This window comes from Pinus tabuliformis, chromosome 7 (assembly GCF_031772625.1).
Source record: "Pinus tabuliformis cultivar Carrire ecotype Pingquan chromosome 7, CPIR1, whole genome shotgun sequence".
Taxonomy (NCBI): domain Eukaryota; kingdom Viridiplantae; phylum Streptophyta; class Pinopsida; order Pinales; family Pinaceae; genus Pinus; species Pinus tabuliformis.
In genome coordinates, this window is record NC_142293.1 from 114,762,360 (window position 1) to 114,783,395 (window position 21,036).

The window sequence follows — 21,036 nt, forward strand, 5'->3', positions numbered from 1 at the left end:
TTTTTTCTTTATTTTTTTACATCATTCATGGCTGAATTAAGGGAAGCGGGGAAGGGGCAAAGGAAGGGGAAGAATGTCCCCATTGGTGATGCCCCTCCTGTTCCAATTTCATTAGGGTCTGTAAGTGTTCCCTTAAAATGTTGGGGGAAGAATTAATTTAGAAAGACAACAGGCTCAAGAAAACAAATATCCCTTGTGGAAGTATGTCACAAGAGAGCAAGGGCCATGCAACAAGTTGAAGGGAGGAGACAATGTTGATTGGAAATACAATTATTGCAACAATCATGTCATGAGCACTTATTACTGTGTGAAAGTTCATTTGTTGGCCTTACCAAGTTGTAGAATTGCAACATGTACACGTGTCTTTAGTTAGGAGGAAAGAAATGGGAAAAGAGTCCAATGATGGTGTGGCAAGGGTGGTTGCATCATCTAAAAAAACAAGAATGATGATCCCCTTCCATTCTTGAGGAAAACAACAAATTTCCATTTGAGAATTTTGGTGGGGGTGTGGGTCAAGCAACAAAAAGAAAGTGTTAGGTGTAGGAATTTACAGGGTAAGTTCCTCAGAAAGAATACCAAAAGGACACCGCTCACAACCAGATCTCAAATCAATACACCAGTATTTTTGACGTGGTTAAAACCCTCAGAGTGCAAGGAGGGAAACAGTCCACGGCCTGTCCCAACGTGGGTACAGACAATTTATTAATCAAAGAATGAAAATTTACATAAGCTTCTCTCATGCACGGATTACTCGAACAATGACCCTCCATGCGCTTTAAATAGAACTCATGGACCAATCGGGTGTCAAGCCACGGATCAAGTGTCGGTAATACCGAGGTGAGAGTGAACCGTCGGATCACTACATATCGTGACCGTCGGATTGTAAGTTACAAAATGTACAACGGTAAAGAAACACACTTTACCTAACTCTAACCTAACTCTATACTAGACCAAGTTGAACTTAACTATATCCTATGTGTCGGAATATCCTAACATCCCCCCTTAAGAACAACTTGGGATAGGATTGAAGGATTTACAAATATGACACAATAGGAGAAGGAAGGAGGCACTAGAGCCTATCCCCCCTTAGTGACAACTTCCTGAACTCCAAGCATATATCGAAGTTTAGTGAACTTCGCCTCTGTGAGAGCCTTTGTGAAGATGTCTGCAACCTGATCATCTGTTGGACAATATTGCACTTCAAGAACATGGTCATGAATGAGCTTTCTGATGAAGTGCATGTGTAGTTCAATGTGTTTGCTGCGCTGATGCTGGACTGGATCTTTGCATAGCTGAATGGCACTTTGATTATCACACCAAAGTGTGGTTGGATGCTGCTGCTCAAAGCCAAACTCTGATAGGATCTGACGAAGCCACAAGGCTTCCTTACTAGCTTCCACGGCACCACGATACTCTGCTTCTGCTGATGAAAGAGAAATGGCAGCCTGTTTCTTACAAGCCCATGTAATAGGTCCTGAACCAAGAGTGAAGACATAACCGGCAGTAGACTTCCGATCATCAAGGTCACCAGCCCAATCAGAATCAGTGAAACCAACTAACAGAGGAGCTGCTTTGGCACTGTAATGAATCCCAAACTGTACTGTACCTCGAACATAACGAAGTATTCTTTTAGCTGCTTTCCAATGACTTTCACGGGGGTTTTGCATAAAACGAGCAACAAGGCCAACAGCAAAGGAAAGATCAGGACGAGTATGGGTTAAATACAAGAGTTTTCCGACAAGTTGACGGTATAAGGTAGCATCAACTTCAGGAGAAGTACAAGAGACTGAAAGTTTGACTCCAGACTGAAAGGGAGAAGTGGCTGGCTTACAGTCTTCCATGTGAAAATGACGAAGAATATCACAAGCATACTTGGACTGGGAAAGGAAAATACCCTCTTGGGATTGCAAGACTTGAAGACCGAGAAAATAGTGTAAGTGTCCTAAGTCTGTCATTTCAAATTTCTTTTTAAGGCTGGACTTCACATGGTTTATAAGGTTGGGATCACTACCAGTAAGAATAAGATCATCAACATAAAGAACAAGGATGATGAGAGAGTTGCCCACTTTCTTGGTGTAGACAGTATTGTCAGAATGACACCTAGAAAAGCCAGATTCTAAAAGAAAGCTATCCATTTTGGCATACCAAGCTCGAGGAGCTTGCTTGAGGCCATAAAGGGATTTCTTAAGTCGACAAACGAGGCTGGAGTCTGTTTGTATGAAGCCAATGGGTTGTTCCATATAGATTTCTTCCTGCAAGTCCCCATGCAAGAAGGCAGATTTAACATCCATTTGATGGACTTCCCATTTTAAAGAGGCAGCAAGGGAAAGAACAAGGCGGATAGAGTTCATTTTGGCAACTGGAGAGAAGGTTTCAGTGTAGTCAATGCCTTCAACCTGTGAAAAGCCCTTAGCAACTAGACGAGCTTTATGTTTATCAACTTTCCCATCTGGTCCATACTTGGTTCTGTAAACCCATTTGCATCTAACAAGTTTGCGTCCCTTTGGTAGAGGAACAAGATCCCATGTATCATTTGTCATCAATGAATGATATTCTTCATTCATAGCTGTTTCCCAATGTGGATGGCCTGAAGCTTCTGCAAAAGTGTCAGGATCATGATTTACTGGAGCTTGAGCCAGTAAAGAAGAGGCTCTTTCAAACTGAGAACGTGTACGTCGCTGATCTGTAGGATCACCGGCAAGATCACCTGCTGCATCCCGAGTAGCACGGACCCATCTTGGAAGTTGAGGATCCTGAGAAGGTGGGGAAGGATTATCATCCTCGCTTTCATCATCAGAAGAAGAAATGTTTTCAAAGATAGAAGAGATAGGAAGAGGTGGCACATCCGCCGGACTAGGCTCGCAGGCCGATTTATTTTCATCAAATTTTACATCTCTTCTAATGATAACATTTTTGGACTTAAATGGAATAAGTCTATAGCCTTTTACATCTTCAGAATATCCAACAAAAGTACATTTCTCACTCTTAGGTTCTAAGGCTTTATGCTTTTCATCTGGAATATGGGCCCATGCTTCACTTCCAAACACACGAAAGTGACTTACATCTGGTTTAATGGAACTCCAGGCTTCTTCTGGAGTGATATTCTCTAGAACCTTAGTAGGAGTGCGATTGATTATATAATTTGCACAATTAATTGCTTCGGCCCAAAAACTAAGACTGAGTCCTTTAGATTGCAGCATACAATTAGCCATTTCCTTTAAGGTGCGATTTTTCCTTTCAGCTACACCATTTTGTTGTGGAGTGTATGGAACAGTATGTTGCATTTGAATTCCATTTTCGGTGCAAAAGTTGATGAATGCATTTTTAACATATTCTCCACCATTATCAGTTCTTAGCTTAAGAATTTGATGTCCAGATTGTTTTTCAACGAATGCTTTGAAGGCCAAAAAGGTGGAAAATACCTCGCTCTTGAGTTTTAAGAAGTATACCCAAGTGCGTCTGGAGAAATCATCAATGAAAGTTAAGAAGTACTTGCAGCCAGAGAATGAAGCAACAGGAAGGGGACCACATAAATCACTGTGCACAAGCTGTAAAGGGGCTGAGGCGTGCCAAGAGGCACGTTTGTCAAAACTGTCCCGATGATGTTTTCCGAGTACACATCCGGAACAAACACCATCTTTGCAAGATACCATAGGAAGACCTGTCACCATGTTTTCTTTACATAGATGCTGAAGGGAGCGATAGTTTAAGTGACCATACCGCTCATGCCAAAGTTTGCTCACTTCATCATTATGAGCAACAAATACTGAGGGAAGATGGGATGACCCAAAGTTGTGAAACTTATACAACCTTTTGGAATCATCAGCAAGACCAGTAGCTAGAATCTGTTTAGGATCTTTTAGATCCTTGATTACAACATCATGAGGTGAAAATTCAACAATTTTACCTTCACCTGAATGAGTTATCTGATAGACAGATAGAAGGTTGCAGGATAAGTTTGGAACACATAATACATCATTGAACTGACCATTGTCTAGATGAACAGTTCCAGTCCCTACAACATTAAGAGATCTATCATCACCAACATATATATTTTTGGTGTTACAATCATTTAAAGAAGAAAACATGGCTTGGTTTTTGGCCATGTGACAAGAGGCTCCAGAATCAATGAGCCACTCATGAGAATGAGAAGAAGAAGAAGATACATTTAATGCATAACCAGACTGAGATGATTGACGATGACATGCAGAAAATGCCGTTCCGGAAGTTGAAGTTGAAGTAGGCTCCAGATGGATGTTATGTTTCTTCATTGCGGCTTCCAAGGCTTCCATCTTCTTAAAGCATTTAGATTCTAAGTGGCCATCTCGATTACAAAAGTTACAATGTCTGTCAGCCTTCTTCCATTTGTTTTTATTGGTCTTGTCATATTGCTGAAATGATCTTTCATCTTGAGGCTGAGTTGGTTTAGGACCATTCCTTTGAGGATAAGACTTCTTAGGATTCTTTGAATTTGGTTGCTGCTGGGCGGCTAACGCTTTCGAGGAAGAGTTTCCAAGATTAAGAAGACCAAGGTGTAAGAGTTTTTCTTGTTCTCTTATTAAGGAATCACAAAAGGAGTCAAAGGAAGGGGGCTTGTAGTCTTTGCCTTGACAAATGAAAGCTTCCCTGGTAGAATGGAAAGTGGAAACAAATACAGAGTAGGCTGGTCCCAACTTAGTAAGGATGGAATAAATAAGGTTACCATCTTCTTTCTTAACTTTAACACCTTCCAAGAGATATCTAAGGGTCTTGAATTTGGACAAGAAATCTTCAATGCAAGAAAAATTATTAGGATCCAAAGTAAGCAACTCATTCTCAAGTTGATGGGCTCTAATTTCATTTTTAATCCCAAAAACTTTAGCAAGTTTTTCTAATGCTTCATGAGGAGTTTCAATTTCTGCAATGTGGAATCTAAGATCAGGAGAAATAGACATTCCTATCAAACCACGTGCTTGATCTTGTCGATTTTCCCATTTTTCGGCCTTGTCTTCATCTTTGGGTTTCTTCTCTTGGTCTGTGGCTATTCTGAAGAGACCTTTACTTCTAAGTAAATCTCCCATGTAGGCTACCCATTGGAAGTAGTTAGTGCTGTCAAGAATGACTTGGCATGGACTTTCCATTTTTTTGAAAAACAACTGAAGCTGAAGATGCTGAAAGTAAGTGGTCCAATGGATAGATCTCGAAAAAATAGGCGGTTTTAAAAAAAACGGCTCTGAAAAAGGCTTCCGGATGAAGAAGTTATGGCTTTTTGAAAAAAAATTGTTGACGTTGCCGGCAAAGTGCGCGAATGTGCGGGAATGAAAAAAATCCGCCCCCACAAAATGGAGACTTGAACCCAAGACCTCTACTCTCTTAAAAGGTCTTTGAACCAATTGATCTATACAAAATATTTGAGAGAGAGAGAGAGAGAGAGAGAGAGAGAGGGGGGGGGGGGGCCTCGATTTGCGTGCTTGCCTTGGGAAGACTCTTTTCCCCTACAAAACACAAAACACAAAACCCAACACGAATATCCAAAGAAAAACGAACCTTACGGCTCGAAGTTAGCTTTAGCCAAAAAACTAGAAATTTAAAAAAAAATCTCAAAGTTAGCTTTTAGCCGAAAAATTAAATATTTTTCTCAATGTTTCTGATTTTCCGAGATCACACTAAGGTGCAGGGAAAAGAGCATACGCATGAGAAAAATCCTTTCTTTCTGTTTCTGATTTGCCCAGATCGCACAGAGTCGCAGGGCAAAGAGCATACGCAGAAATGAAAGGTATAGATCCGAAAAAAAAAGGCTAAATAAACCGAAACCGAAATAAGCAGAGAGAAAATGACAGTAAACTGCAAAAAAAAACACTGTATACCTCCCGATCTGAAAAATGACGCAGCTAGGGCTACCGGAAACCTTTTCGCGTGAAACGAAAGGGGTTCCTCACTGAAACAGATGCTCTGAACGCAACAGAGCAGTCCTCTCGGCCCGAAAGCAGTCAGAAACAGCAGATCTAGGAAACGACAGCCGCATGCAGTTCTACCGGCTTCAGATTTGGATCACCAACGGACGCGGCCCTCAAATAGCTCTGATACCATGTAGGAATTTACAGGGTAAGTTCCTCAGAAAGAATACCAAAAGGACACCGCTCACAACCAGATCTCAAATCAATACACCAGTATTTTTGACGTGGTTAAAACCCTCAGAGTGCAAGGAGGGAAACAGTCCACGGCCTGTCCCAACGTGGGTACAGACAATTTATTAATCAAAGAATGAAAATTTACATAAGCTTCTCTCATGCACGGATTACCCGAACAATGACCCTCCATGCGCTTTAAATAGAACTCATGGACCAATCGGGTGTCAAGCCACGGATCAAGTGTCGGTAATACCGAGGTGAGAGTGAACCGTCGGATCACTACATATCGTGACCGTCGGATTGTAAGTTACAAAATGTACAACGGTAAAGAAACACACTTTACCTAACTCTAACCTAACTCTATACTAGACCAAGTTGAACTTAACTATATCCTATGTGTCGGAATATCCTAACATTAGGTCCCTACACTACTAGTGTAACCCCTTATTGTTATTAGTGCAACCCCCTTATTGTATTATTGTGCCCATATAGTTCCCATGTTATTATTATGCCCTATAGAAGCCCACTATTGTTATTATTGTGCCCCTACAATATTATTGTTATGTAGGCTCTAATTGTATTGGGACCCCTTAGACTCCTATATATAGAAAGGAGGTCTTGTCATTTGTATCATCTTCTTGTCATTTGTATCATCCGAGAATTATTTATTTGTGTGATGTAAAGGAGGTTGCCCCCTCGAAGGGGCTGATTTTTAAGTCGTTGATCTATCTTTTCTATCTTTTTGTGAGTTGGTTTTATAACATTTGGTATCAGAGCTTTAGATTCTAGGGTTTCGCTGCTCCAAACAGGTCATCGTGGCATTTTCGATATAACTTTTTCTCTACAAAGTTTCAGAAGCAAAAAGAAAACCCATTTGATCCGAAATCGTTCTGAACCTCGAGTTCGAATTTCAGATCTTGTCTTGCTATATTTTCAGAGATATGATATGAGGAAGTTAGGGTTTTTGCAAGCTAAAAAATTCCATTGCAAATAGGTCATCGTGACATTTTCGCTATATTTTTTTCTACGAAGGTTTAGACTTTGAAATTAAAATCCATTTGAGCCGAAATCTTGATGAAGCTCGGGCCCAAATTTCAGATCTTGTTTCACTATATTTTCGGAGATATGGTCCAAGACATTTAGGGTTTTTGTAGGCTCCCGAATTACATCCCAAACAGGTTACCTAGGAAAAATCGTCATAACTTTCTCTTTGAGCATCAGATTGAAATTTTGTAAAACGTTACAGAAGAGGACAACCTGTAGTTTTTTGTGTATCGATTTTAGGTCCTAAGGTTGAAACAATGAGATGTGGCACTTCGTATAAGTTCGCTCTACTGAACCAGTCTATAATCAGGTCATAGTGGGAGATTTAGCATAACTCTTCTTCGGAGAATCCAATCTTGATCAGACTTACGGGGTTGGAAAGAGGACTCAGAGGGCTACCCTAGGACGCAATTTCAAACCTTGGAGATACGAAATTACAGAGATACAACAGATTCAATATCGAGCTCTCACAAAGTGAAAAAATGTGTGTGGTTTTTTTAAAGTTTTGCATAAGTTTGGTTGAAAAATTAGTTTGAAGGAATTCAAAGGGCGTGGAAGCTAAGATGGATGGTATAGAAGAAAAACTTAATGGCAACATGGAAGATTTGAAGACAGTTTAGACAAAGTTGCTACAAGAAATGCTTACTAATGGTGAAAGGCTAGTAAAGGAAACTCAGGATGAGAACAAAAGAAATGTTAATCATGCTTTCATAGACTCTAACGTTGGATTGAAGATCCACCATGTTCCAAAGATCGATATGAGGAAGTTTGATGGCAAGGATCCCGTAACATGGATACTATAGATGGAACAATATTTCGATCTTAATAATGTGCAAAACACACAAAAGGTACGCATTGCAACTTTATATTTGGAACCAAATCAGTTTGTATGGTATCGATGGCTTTGCTCTCGTAAATTGTCACTTGGGCAATTTTTACGGAAGAAATGATAGCACATTATGAGGATAAAAAAGCAACACCTTTTTTAGCCAATTGATAAATCTCAAACAAAAGGGTTCAATGATGGAGCACATTGAGGACTTCCAAAAATTGAATATAAGGATAAAAGATATTCCAGAGGAGCATAGGATTGATGTGTTCATAGGGACTTTAAAGGATAACATCCAACATGAGGTTCACCTTTGGGAACCTGATTCATTGGAGAAGACATTTAGGTTGGCAAGAAAAATGGAAAGCAAAATTATGGCAACAAGGAAGCCTACCACTCACAACTATAAAGATGGAAGTGTTGTTTCTCTTAGCCTTTCACCACCTACAAGGTTGACACCACAACAATTGGAAGAAAAAAGAGCAAAAGGGCTTTGTTACAATTGTGATAGAAAATACACTAAAGGTCATAAGTGTGCTGAGAAGAAATTAATTTACATAGATGGGGAAGAGGAGCAAGAAAATGAACAAGAAACGTCAAAAGAAGAGGATATACACTAGGAACCAATCCCAGAGAAAGAAGAAATGAATCTGACCATATCTTGTAATGCATTGACAGGAATTACCACTCCTCAAACTCTCAAGATAGAAGGGCATATCAAGAAAAAAAAGGTAATAGTGTTGATTGATTTGGTTAGTACCCATAATTTTATTCATTATAAGATAGCCAAGGAATTGAATTGCTTCCTATATCCAGCACTACAGTGTCAAGTAATGGTTGCAAATGGAGGAACCATAAATTGCTCTGGAAAGTGCCATAATATCAAGCTATCCATGGGAGAATATGTTTTGAATAGTCCAATGCTTTCCATTCAATGGGTGGTGCAGATGTTGTACTAGGAGTCGAATGGCTACAATCAATGGGTATGATAGCTTTTAATTTCAAGAACTTTTCTTTAAATTTTTTTGGGAAGGAAAGGAAGTTGAATTAATGGGTATCGAAGGGAAATCGAGAAAGATAATCAACTCTAACAGTATGACAAAGCTTCTAAAGAAAGAACAACGGGGTGTAATTGCACAATTATGTTCACTAGAGGTTCCCACATCAAAATCATCTATTTCTCCAGATCTCCAAAAAATTTTGGACAATCATTCCAAGTTACTTGAGACTCCCAAAGGCCTCCCACCTATTCATGATCATGATCATGCTATTCATTTGATTCCAGGAAGTGTTCCCCCAAATTCCATGCCTTACAAATATCCAAATGCCCAAAAGAGTGAAATTGAACGTATGGTTGCAAAAATGCTAGAGGTTGGTATAATTCAACCTAGTCAAAGTTCTTTCTCTGCTCTAGTGGTATTGGTACACAAGAAGGATGGATCATGGCGCATGTGTCCGGATTATAGGGAGCTTAACAAGCTTACTATTAAAGATAAATTTCCTAGGTCATTTCAGATATCCTCATAAAGTATGAGGCTATTCCTTCTTCTTTCGATATCCTTAGCTGGTAGAGTTCTTGCCTTGGAGAGATAACTTCTTCTGCTATGCTTACATAAAACAACTCTACTAATTTGGCATATTTTTTTTTTGAGGTGTCTAGTTTAGATACATATGGAATGAGGGGATCCTTGATAGATTCTATGAGAATCCTTTGAGCCCTCACTTCCCCTTTCATAAACTTCGCAAGTGCTTCAACATCTTGCTAGTTTGGTGATAGAGCATTTGACATGTTCCATAACCTCATTTTCAATGAGATTCAGATCTGTCCTCTTATTCCATGCAAGATAGTTTGAATCCCCAAGATAGTTTGAATCCCCAACCAATTTGTTGCTTTCCTTGCAAAAAGATATTTTGACAGATTCAAACATAAATATACTTACTTGTGAAGATGCTTCTTCCACTTGCTGCCTCGTTGAATTTGATGATAATATAGACGATAAAGAACTTCTCCTTGATGAGGATAGATCTCTTCAAGAATTATCCTTGACCCCCCAAGGAGGGAGATCACTTTAGATCCTTTGATGGTGTTGTCCTTGTTGATGATGATCAATGATGACTTCTTGATGCTTCTTGGATGATCTTCTTCAAGGATGAAATCCTTGCTTCAATGAGAGGAAATTGCCTTAGAACCTTTTGAAGATGACAACATCCTTTGATTCCTTGAATGAATAAACTTCAAGCTACCTTGATTTGTAGATCTCTTCAACTTAATGAGGGTCTTTGTAGTCTTTTGATGATGATTGGAGGTTCCCACGACTTCCTTTTGATGTAGACCTTTTCTTTGATCTTTTGTCACTTCCTTGTAGATTTTGACTTTGCTGATGATCTTCTTGGATTTGCTTTGAGTTCTTTCTTGAGATTCGATCCTTGAGTGTCCCTTGATAAGATGCCCTTCCTTGGCTTTGTCACCTTAGCTCCAATACCATGTTGAGAAATCTAGGGCATCAAGATTAGGTGATTTCTCTATTAATGATAACTACTTGAGTGCTTTTTTACTTCAATAGATTAGGATCTTCTTTTAGTTAGATTATTATAGCGTTCTTCTTCATCAAACAACTACCAAAGCATAAAGAGACAAGAGACACATAGTGTAGGCTGTCAGCGAGGGCCAAAACCTCTCCCACTTGAGACTAAAACCCAAATGAATGCTTCTTCATATAGAGACGTCAATTGACGAACACCAAGACCAAGACCCTTGAACTATTTGCCACACCAAGACCAGGACACAAAGCTTCCTTCTCTTGTGCCTTGATTTCCTTCGCTTTAGTTGGAGGTCTCTTCCTTGGCAACTCGACTTGTAATGCACCTTGATCTTCTCCTTGTTTTGACCTACGAGTATCACAACAAGAACTCAACTTCTTTTACAGTGGATAACACCCTTTCCTCGCACGTGTGGAGTAGATTATCCCAAAAACAGATCAGAAATTGTCTTAATGATGTTTCTCCTTCCTTCGCATGGATATAGGTCTCCTTCTATGATCCTCACACTTCTTTATTGCAGACTTATCCTTGACTGAATTGCTTGCTTCCAAATGGGAGTCGAGCTGCCTATATATAGCGATTTGCCCATGCATATAAGCAGACTTGGTAGGGATCTAGGCAGACATGTCCTTGGGAGAGGTTTCATTATTCCTTCTTGAAGCCGATTTGTAGGAGGTGCTTTTGCTTGGTCTTGGAAGGCCTTCTTATTCATTTAATGACTCATACAAAAATGTAACATGCCCAAGAAGGGTCCTTCATACATTGCATTGACTCAATTTGACTTTATGACCAATCCTAAGGGCTCACAATGGGAGCCTTTCCTAAAAATAAAATTCCTTGCTCATGAAACCCATGAGACAAGCATTACAATAATAATTTTATTTTTCTTCTTTGCATCAATTATATAAAATCACAATGACACATCATTATAAAGACCGAACCTAGTTACACTTTTCAACAAGATTGAGGAAGATGAAAACTTTTCCCTTGTTGGCAAAGGGAACAAGGCCAAGGGCATGAAAAATCCAGGAGGGGCCGAGTCCATTTCAGCAGGAAAGAAGAAGAAAGATCTTAGCAATGTGAAGTGCTTCTATTTCCATTAGTTTGGGCAGTACACGAAGTTTCCAAACAGGAAGAGGCGATCCAAGAAGGATGACAAGGTAGTAGTATCAACAGAGGTGGAAGAGTTCACTTCTTAGTTTGAGGAGTTTTCACTCATAGCTTGCATGGCAAGCTCAATGGCCAGTAGCGTGTGGTATATGGACAATGGAGCATCATGTCATATGACTAGGAACAAGGGTTCTTTCAACTAGTTGACATAGAAGGATATGCAATTTCATAAAGAGATGGGAGTTGATGGCAGGTACCTACAATAGGGCGTGGGTATTGTTATGTTTGAGAGGGAGTCTGAGAATCCTTTCTACCTTAGAGATGTTGTCTACATCCTAGGGTTGAAGAAAACCTTGTTTCGGTCTCAACCTTAGAGAATGAAGGTTATGAGGTTATCTTCAGCAGAGGAAAGGCTTTCCTCAAGCCCTAAACTTTGGAGCCATGAAGCAGATTGGAGCTAGGGTGAAGAACATCTACAGGTTACAGTTCGAGACAGCCGCAACCTTGAGCAACAAGGAGATCATTGTGCATAGATGTGACCTTGTGTATGGGTCACTTACACAATGGAGCGTTGAAGATTTTGAGGGAGATTGCTACAAGGTTACCACAATACAATGTAGATCAACATGACGTGTGCAAGGGCTGCACACTTGGCAAGTATGCCAAGACATCCTTTTCCAACCGAGACATTAGGGCCAAGAGCATCTTGGAGCTGGTACATTTGGATCTATGTGGACCATTTTCCTCTCCATCCATGATGGGATGGTTGAGCGCAACAATCAGAGCATTGTTGGAGTGGTTAGGGCTATGTTGCATGACCAGGGGCTACCTATGTTTCTTTGGGTAGAGGCATGCAACATTGCAATCTTTTTGTAGAACAAGAGTCCACATAGGGTGCTAGGCAGAGTCACACTAGAGGAGGATTTCACAGGCAAGAATCCTGACGTGTCTCGCTTCCAGATCTTTGGCAACCTTGATTACTACCATGTGTCTTATGATAACCGGAAGAAGGTGGAGCCCATAGTAGAGAAGATTATTTTCGTGGGCTACAACGAGACATCTAAGGCACATAAGGTGTTTATTCTAGCACTCAAGAAGATGGTGATTTGATGTGATGTCAAGTTCGAGGATGAAAGGGCTCTCAGAAAGTCCTTGGAGTGTGAGTAGGGTGTAGCACAAGAGGAACAACAGGCTCTCGAGCAGGAGGCTCAGCCAATTTCTCAAGCTTCATCACAACCAGTTGTTAGGCAGGCCGACCAACACGCAGTTGAGGAGAAAGTACAAGAACAAGAGGAGAGAGTAGAGTTAGAGGGGCCCACTCAGCCAATGACTCCCAGTGCAGGGAGAGGACGAGCCAGGTGGGAAAATCAATTGATTAGGGAGGCTCAGGAGAGAGTTGGAGTCCCTGCTCCACATTCAGACGGAGTAAACAACCACAAAGATATATGGGGTACATGGCACTTATGACTGAGGTGATAGACTCAGAGCCTTCTTGTTATAAGGAGGCAACTTCTTAGCAAGGATAGCAAGATATCGTGGTGGAGTATTCCTCTATCATGCAGAATGATGCCTAGGAGATTGTGCTAAGACCAGTTGGAAAATCAGTGGTGGGTTCACGTTGGGTATACAAGATTAAGTATGTAGTTGATGGGAGTGTGGAGAAGTGTAAGGCTAGATTCGTGGCCAAAGGGTTCTCTCAGGTCAAAGGGATAGACTATGATGAGATGTTCGCACCAGTGGCTTGATATTTGTCCATTAGGACTATTTTGGCGATTGCAGTGTAGATAGAGTGGAAGATCCACCAAATGGACATGAAGTCTGCCTTCCTTAATGGAGTTGTTGAGGAAGAGATATATATTGAGCAACTTGAGGGGTTTTAGACTTTCAGTAGAGACACACGTGTGCAGGTTGAAGAGAGCTCTTTATGGGCTCAAGTAGGAATCGAGGGCATGGTATTCCTGGATAGACAACTACCTTCTCGGTTTGGGCTTCACCAAGAGTGAAGCTGACCCTAACCTATACTATATTGTGGTTGAGGGCCAACCTCTCATTCTTGTGTTATATGTTGATGACTTGATATTGACAAGGGATGAGGAGCCCTGTTGTGATTGTAAGAAAGATCTTGCAGAAGAGTTTGAGATGAAGGATATAGGGCTTATGCACTATTTCCATGGATTGGAGGTTTGGCAAGGTGATGGGGAGTTATTCTTGGAATAGGATAGGGAAACGTAGAAGATTCTCAAGAAATTCCACATGCGGGACTGCAGGGCCATGACGACGCCTCTAGTCACAAACTAGAGGAAGGTGGATGCTACCAAAGGTTAGCATGTGGATCCCACTCTCTATGGGCAGCTCAAAGGGCCATTGATGTATCTTGTGAACACATGACCAAACATTTGCTTTGTAGTCAACTAGTTGAGCCAGTTTATGCTTGAATCGACCAAAGTGCATTTGTTGCTGCCAAGCACATGTTGAGGTATCTCAGGGGCACAACAAATTATGGGTTGTTGTACAGGCAAGTTGATGGAGTGAGTCTTTATGGATTCACAAATGCAGATTGGGCAGGGGGCTTAGCAGACAAGAAGAGCACTTTAGGTTGTGCTTTCAGTTTTGGGTCAACAGTTGTTTCTTGGTTAAGCAAGAAGCACAAATCAGTGGCACTGAGCTCAACTGAGGACGAGTACATGGTTTCCAACTTGGCAAACTTGCGAGGTTATTTGGTTATGGAAGCTACTTGTCGGGTTGTTTAGTTAGAGGTTGGAGTCCAAGGTCATAAACTGTGATAATCAGAGCTGAACCAAGCTCTCCGAAAATCCAACATTTCATGACCGCTCCAAGCACATTGAGATCAAGTACCACCATATCAGTGATTGTGTTCAAAGGGGTAAATTCAGAGTTCAGTACATAACTACAGAGGAGCATACAACATATATCATGACCATGACATTAGCAAGAATCAAATTCATCTACTTCAGAGATAAACTAGGTGTAGTAGATAGAACACCTTCCTCTCTAAGAGAGAGTGTTAATCGAAGTTAGAGATGGAAGGGTTTTGCTAAATTTAAAAGTGCGCTAAATTTAGTAGTGGAACCCACAAGTGAACTAAGGTGCAATTATACTTTCACTTAATTTTGACTTGGGAAAATTCCAATTTTCCTATAGTCAAAAATTAAATCGATCTCAACAGTTCGGCTTGAGTTAATGAGCCAGTTCGACTTGAGTTTACAGGCTAATTCAACTTGAGTTGATGGTCCAGGTCAATTTTATAAAAAGGAAAGGGCGTAGACTAGGCTATCATCATTACGCACTAGAGACTTATGTGTTTTAGCTTAGCAAGAAGAGATTCTAGTTTAGTGTGTTAGTGCAGAGAGACATAGGTCGAATAGCCTCAACATTTTCTTTAGCATCGTGCTCACTTACCAAGGCCAAGTCAGCCTACGCAGGGGGGTCAAATAGCCTGTACGAGTTTGTACAACTGTGTATGCAGAGGTCGAGTTGGTTACAAAGACGCAAAATAGTGAGTTGAGGGACTGCGAATTGAAGGGGAACTTTTCCCTGTGTCTGTAATCAATTTTTTGAGATTTTTGCTCAGTAGAATAATAATAAAACACACAAGTTGGCAAGTTTTTCCCCAATTGGGGTTTCTTGGGTAAATTCTAGTGTATTATTTATTGTGTGCTTGTGTCTTTTTGATTTTATTTTCCACTTCTAGTATTTGTTAGAATACTCTACATATTTAGTAAGAGTTTGGAGTTCAGTTTTTAGTTTCCTCATCTCAATTTTTTATTAAGTTAGTAGTTGGGTATTAGAAAGCTAACACCTTTTACTTTTGGTTGATTTTTCTTTGTATTATTGCTCGTATCTCAAAGGGTTAGAGCTTGCTTCAAATGATGTATGGTAGTTGTATAATCCCTTAAGGATGAGTCATTTCATTTCTCATCGGGGTTGGACATGCAAGGGTTCCTTTTATGATGTAATGAAGCAACATGTGCTCAGGAATTGGGTGTTGGCCATAATGAGTGAGTTGTAGCTCATGCTAGGCTTTTTCCCACGTGCTAATGTGTATTTTCTGGCCATCTTTTGCATTTTAACATTCTTTCTTTTGATCTTTTGTCCATGATATGCTCTTTCTTTTCTTTTAGTTGCATCAACCTCCTAGGGAAAAGTTCCTTGCCCTACCTAGGTATGAGGATGTATGGGTGCCAAATCCCAAAGAACCAATGGTTAGTTGAACTTGAGAATGGATATAAGATAAGGGATTGTAATGTATGATGGAAAGTGGCAAGTATGGAATGGGGATAGATGGAACTAGGTTATCTCAATTAGGGCTTCCTAAGTAGTGCCCCTCCTATACCCATTGGGCCATTAGGGGTCCCACTGGACCAGGGTCGAAGATTAACCCCCCATTTAAGGTGAGGGAACAAGATCACAGTCAAAACCCCTCTTTCCAGTTCACCCCATAATCCATATCAAATGCCCAAATACAAACAAGCATAAGCACCCGCTTGCAAAATGAATAAAGTACTTTTTGATCGAAATCTCACCTTCGTTCATGTGCTCTTACCGGATGGATGAGAAGCATATGATTGATGCATGTGGCAGAGATATAATGGCACATCATCAGCTAGTGGTGGCTGTATGTAAAGAATGGGAGAAAAGTTTTCTCCTATATGGTAACCCATTTTGGTGGGTAATAGTACCAACGCCTGAACAGGTTTTCTCATCAAAAGACATCCTTGATCACTGAACCTGAGAGCAAGTTCCTTTTTAGTCCTGATACAAATAGCATGGCCTTTGCTTCCAACGTTCCTCCTAACTCTGGCTGGAACCTAATGGGTCCATCCCGCTTTACTACATAAATATGAATCATTACCAAGCTCCACAGATAAACATGAATCACTCTTTGTCAAGCTGCTAAATTGCTCCCATGCCTTAGTCATATGATGTGATGCTTCACTGTCCAAGTACCATGCACTCCTATTGATGGTGCTAGTAGAGAGACAAGAGAGCAATGAAAAAGTCATCCTTGAAATTCATTGCAAACTTATCAAGCTGAATCTCTATTGATGTTGTTGTCTGCTGCGACTTCCCCTTCCCTTTCACTCTCGTGGAAAATGAAGCACTTGAGCTTGCTCAAGTCCTTCTTCCCTAGTTGAGAGATTTGCCCCTTACTATTACCCTTGGAACCCTTCCCTTTGCCCTTCTTGGCCATGCTAGCCAAGGCTAGGTTTTCCTTTCCATCTCCTTGCTCGATGGCTTTAGACTCCACCCAAGTCTCTTCTTGGATGTAGTCATCTTAAAGCCTCTTCCAATTGGAAAGCTTTTCTTGAGCATAGATTCCTTTGACAAATGGTTCCTATGACTTGGGAAAACCATTTATTGCCACACTCATGAGATCTGCATCCTCCACTTTCTCCCCACTGGCTGCAAGCTGATCCCATGTCTGGGTGATCCTCTTGAAATAATTGGTAATGTTATTAGAAATTGACATCTACATGGATCTGAGCTTGTTTCTCAAGATCATTTTTCTATTCATGTTGTAACTCTGGAAACACTAGAGCCTTCAACCAGGTGAGGGATCAAATGATCCTTAATGACATCCATGATTTGTTGGCGATTGGATCCCCTTATCTGTGATCTCCCAAAGGTCATCTTCCTTTAGCAGCAAGGTATTTCTTGCCTTCCAAGGCAGGAAGTTGAATGCCTTCTTTAGAGTATTGTCCCCCATTATTCTGTGAGGACTCCTGATCTGCACATAAACTGCAGTGTTACATGCGTCTGGCAATGAAACATGGGAAGCTTCTAGTCGTGTTGCATAGCCTTTGCAGAGCCCCTTTTTTGCCATAATCCTCTACATAACCATTCTTATCTGACCTGTTTCCTGTGCAATGGGGGTAATTTGAAAAAGAGTCGACTGGTTATGTTGAAAACTAATCTGAATCCCTGGACTATGGACATTGTGATATGTTATCTCACCCTGGAAACCCATGCAGCTATCAGCTTCTTTGATGTTAACGTCCTGTACCAGATCGGCGCACACAGCCTCTTCGGAGGAGTGATCCCTGGACCATTTGTAGACATTCCTAGCATAGACAGCTCTGCTTCCCAAGGCTTTGCCTTGCATCTGAAATTTATTGTTTTTAACAAGCCCTTTATTTTTTTCTGAATGGAAAAATTTCAGATAAAAAAACTCCTCTTGATCCATTCAAAAACTGAAGGTAATGCCACAGAACCATGGGTGGTGCCAATCTTGACTTTCAATCTCTGATATCCCTCATCCGCAGTCAACAAAATCGCTTTCAGGATTGAATATGGACCTGAATTGCACCTGCAGGATTGAGTATGGACATCCCTGACCTCACTATTATGTTGAGTATGAGGAAAAATCCAGAAGCCATCCTTTCATTCTTCAAGACCATTGATTCCTTATTCAACCAATAGATGAGTATACTTAATCTTTAATATGTATGTTGACGTATTTTTCAATGTACTTTTAATCTCTCTTTATTTTGTGGTATTTTTTATTTTATTGCAGTCCACATTCATATTGTCTCATTAGCTTGTAACTATGGTCTTATATAAATTATGTGTTGTCTCAAAGCTGTTTACATGGCTGCAGATTTTGGTTTTCTTTTCCCTCTTGTCAAGAGCCTGTTATTATTTACTTGCAGGATACCTTTAGATCTATATTTCCTTTCCACACATCTTCCCCTGAAATCCTAAAAGTTTGGTCCAAATGGTACAATCTTGACATGATTTACTGCATGGGGAAAAATGCTCGATAGGTTCTCTGGATAGAGATGTTTCATTTATTTAGTGATTTGTTGTAGGAATTAGCATATTGTCCCCTGGCAGAAACATACCCAAAGGGCTGAGCTTTGCTGTGAAAACCTTTCCCAAGTTCTTTGATAAATCTAGTTCTCTCATATTTAAGGATCTTATGATCGAAGGAAAAGTATCAAACAACGTGTTTTGAACTTGTCTCATTTTTTATACGATGCATCGAGTTATCAAACCTTATATGCTTCATACATACCTAAGTTCTCTCTTCCCTCTGTTTATGTTGATTGATTGAAACTGAGGAACATTTAAAGGCTGTCTTTTAAGCTCATCTGAAGAATATCTGATTTTGTATTCGACTATATCTAAAAGAATCTCTTTTGCCAACCTGCCATAATTTTTTGTATGAATTTTAACAGTAGTAGGTATCAAATTGTAATTTTCAGGGTGCTGTTAAATTTTTCAGGGCTGCATTGCACAAAACGTACAGCCCCAGAAGAATTTGCAATTGCATGGGAATATTTTGCTAGTGCTACACTGTTCTCATTTGTTGGATTTACGTTGGCAGGTTGAACTCCTATCATGCAATTATTCCAGGACTTCCTGATGATTTAGCATTGAGATGTCTGGCAAAGATATCTCATGGATATCATGGGCTGCTAGAAGTTGTGTGTAACAGATGGCATTCTTTAATTAGAAGCTCTGAGTATGCTCGTGCCAAAGCTCAAGAAGGCTGGTGTGGTAATTGGCTCTTTGTGTTAACGGAAGAACAAATCAAGGGTCCATGGAATGCATATGATCCTGAAGCTGATAGGTGGCATCCTTTGCCACCAATTTCCTGGGTTTTCTCCAATTACAGGCACAGTGGATTTTCATGTGTTACTGTAGCAAAGAAATTTCTAGTGATCGGTGGGTACTACACTCCATCTGACACTCTTGGTCAGCTGAGAAGGTTTACTGCAACTAATGAGGTTATACAGTTTGATCCCTTTTCAAAGCAATGGAGCAGAGTGGCAAGTATGAAAGTTGCACGATGCAACTTTGCATGTGCTGTTATTCATGAAAAAGTATATGTGGCAGGTGGTTGCAGCTTGTCAAATGCAAGCACCCTTGCTCATGCAGAAGTTTATGACCCTGTTGAAGATAGGTAATCCTTTAGGTAGCTTTCAAAGATTTGGTTGTCTGAAATTTGAATGGTGTTCCCTTTCCTTGACTCTTAATGAAAAGCATCCAATTTTGCCGATGAAAATTTCTCCTTTTCTTGGTATCCAACTCCCCAAAGGTTTATGACAGGATTGCTTGTCTGTATTTACCACTATTTCATCAATATGGCTGCCTGTATGTATTACCATTTTATTACTTTTCTTTCAAGCTTTGTTTCAATATGGCAATGCTTTGTGTAGACTTTGGCTTACCGGACATACTTGAAGAATTACACTTTATATTTCTCTGAAACTGTGGGTTTTATACTGAAAAATTATACAAGTTCTGTTGTGCAGCTGGCAGGACATTCCACCTTTGCCAAGTGCACGTGAGGATTGTGCTGGCTTCTCCTGTGGTGGTTTATTTTATGTTGTTGCTGGAGTAGATAATCGGGCAGAGCAGAAGACTGCAGTAGTTTTTGATCCGATTGAGGAAAGTTGGTATTTCCATCAAAACTTCTGGCTGTTTTTTCGCCTAATGCCGTGCCCTCTTACAACAGTTAAGGATTGTATCTATGTTATTGATGATTGGGATGGAAACAATGTAAAATTTCGGGATGCAGCAACTGGCTACTGGATTACTATAGGGCCAGTTCCATCTGTGCAATTTTCTGATCTTTCTCGTGCACTCAAGGGCTTTGGCTTTGGCCTCATTGGATTTCAAAATGATCTCTATGTTTTGGGGGGGAAGGTTCTCAAGTGGGAACCATCTGATGGCCACTGGCGAAATGTTGAAGTTGTCAAACTAAATGTTGTAAGAGCCTGTAAAATAAGTGGCACACAACCAGAGTGGCGGGATGTGAGACCCATAAGGGGGTCCCATGGGGCTGTTGTTGGCTGTGCAGTTTTGGAGGAGTGAGTTATTTTCCAAGCTTAGATATCTGGGTCAAAGAAGTTACCTCAACTTCCACTCAGATCACTTCTTTCTGTATATCTTTTTCATGATTGGTCAATTATGGAAACATTTTCTAAATGAAAAGGTTGGGGTCAAAGTTCAGGTTTGACTCTGATTAATTCTTCCTGCATATCATTTTCACTATTCATTGAATACAGTGTCGTTTTTAATCTATAATTGTATGAAGAGCCAATTTTGCTGAATACCATATAAGATGTGTGCAAAAGTAAATCTCACTTGTTTGGGTCTCTGAATTGTAAGCTATGCAAACTTGGAATATGCCGAATGCTTGAGGTCTCCAATGTTACCAGAGTTGTTTCCCCGTTTCTTAAAAGTTTTGACAAATGATGTTTATTTATTTATTTTGAGACATTATGTAACTTCTGGCATTTCAGTGAGTCAACGCAGGTAACTCAGCTTGAGGAGTCATAGAAGTTTTTGACTAACTATGACTAATGTTGAGATGTTTCTAAAAATTGAAATGCTAATATTTGGACATTCCTAACATTAATCAATGTTCAAACT

At 40.3% G+C, this 21,036-nt stretch overlaps 1 protein-coding gene across 1 annotated transcript in view; it reads left to right on the plus strand.

Annotated features, from left to right (window-relative positions):
- Positions 1-20,641, plus strand: part of LOC149245969 (F-box/kelch-repeat protein At1g16250-like) — a 62,893-nt gene extending 42,252 nt beyond the window's left edge. Inside the window, exons 2-3 of the mRNA XM_089457804.1 lie at positions 18,983-19,561; positions 19,914-20,641. Of these exons, the coding sequence (XP_089313930.1) occupies positions 18,983-19,561; positions 19,914-20,475 (1,141 nt within the window). The 3' untranslated portion in view covers positions 20,476-20,641. The remainder of the gene's footprint in view (positions 1-18,982; positions 19,562-19,913) is intronic.
- Positions 20,642-21,036: the final 395 nt, after the last annotated feature.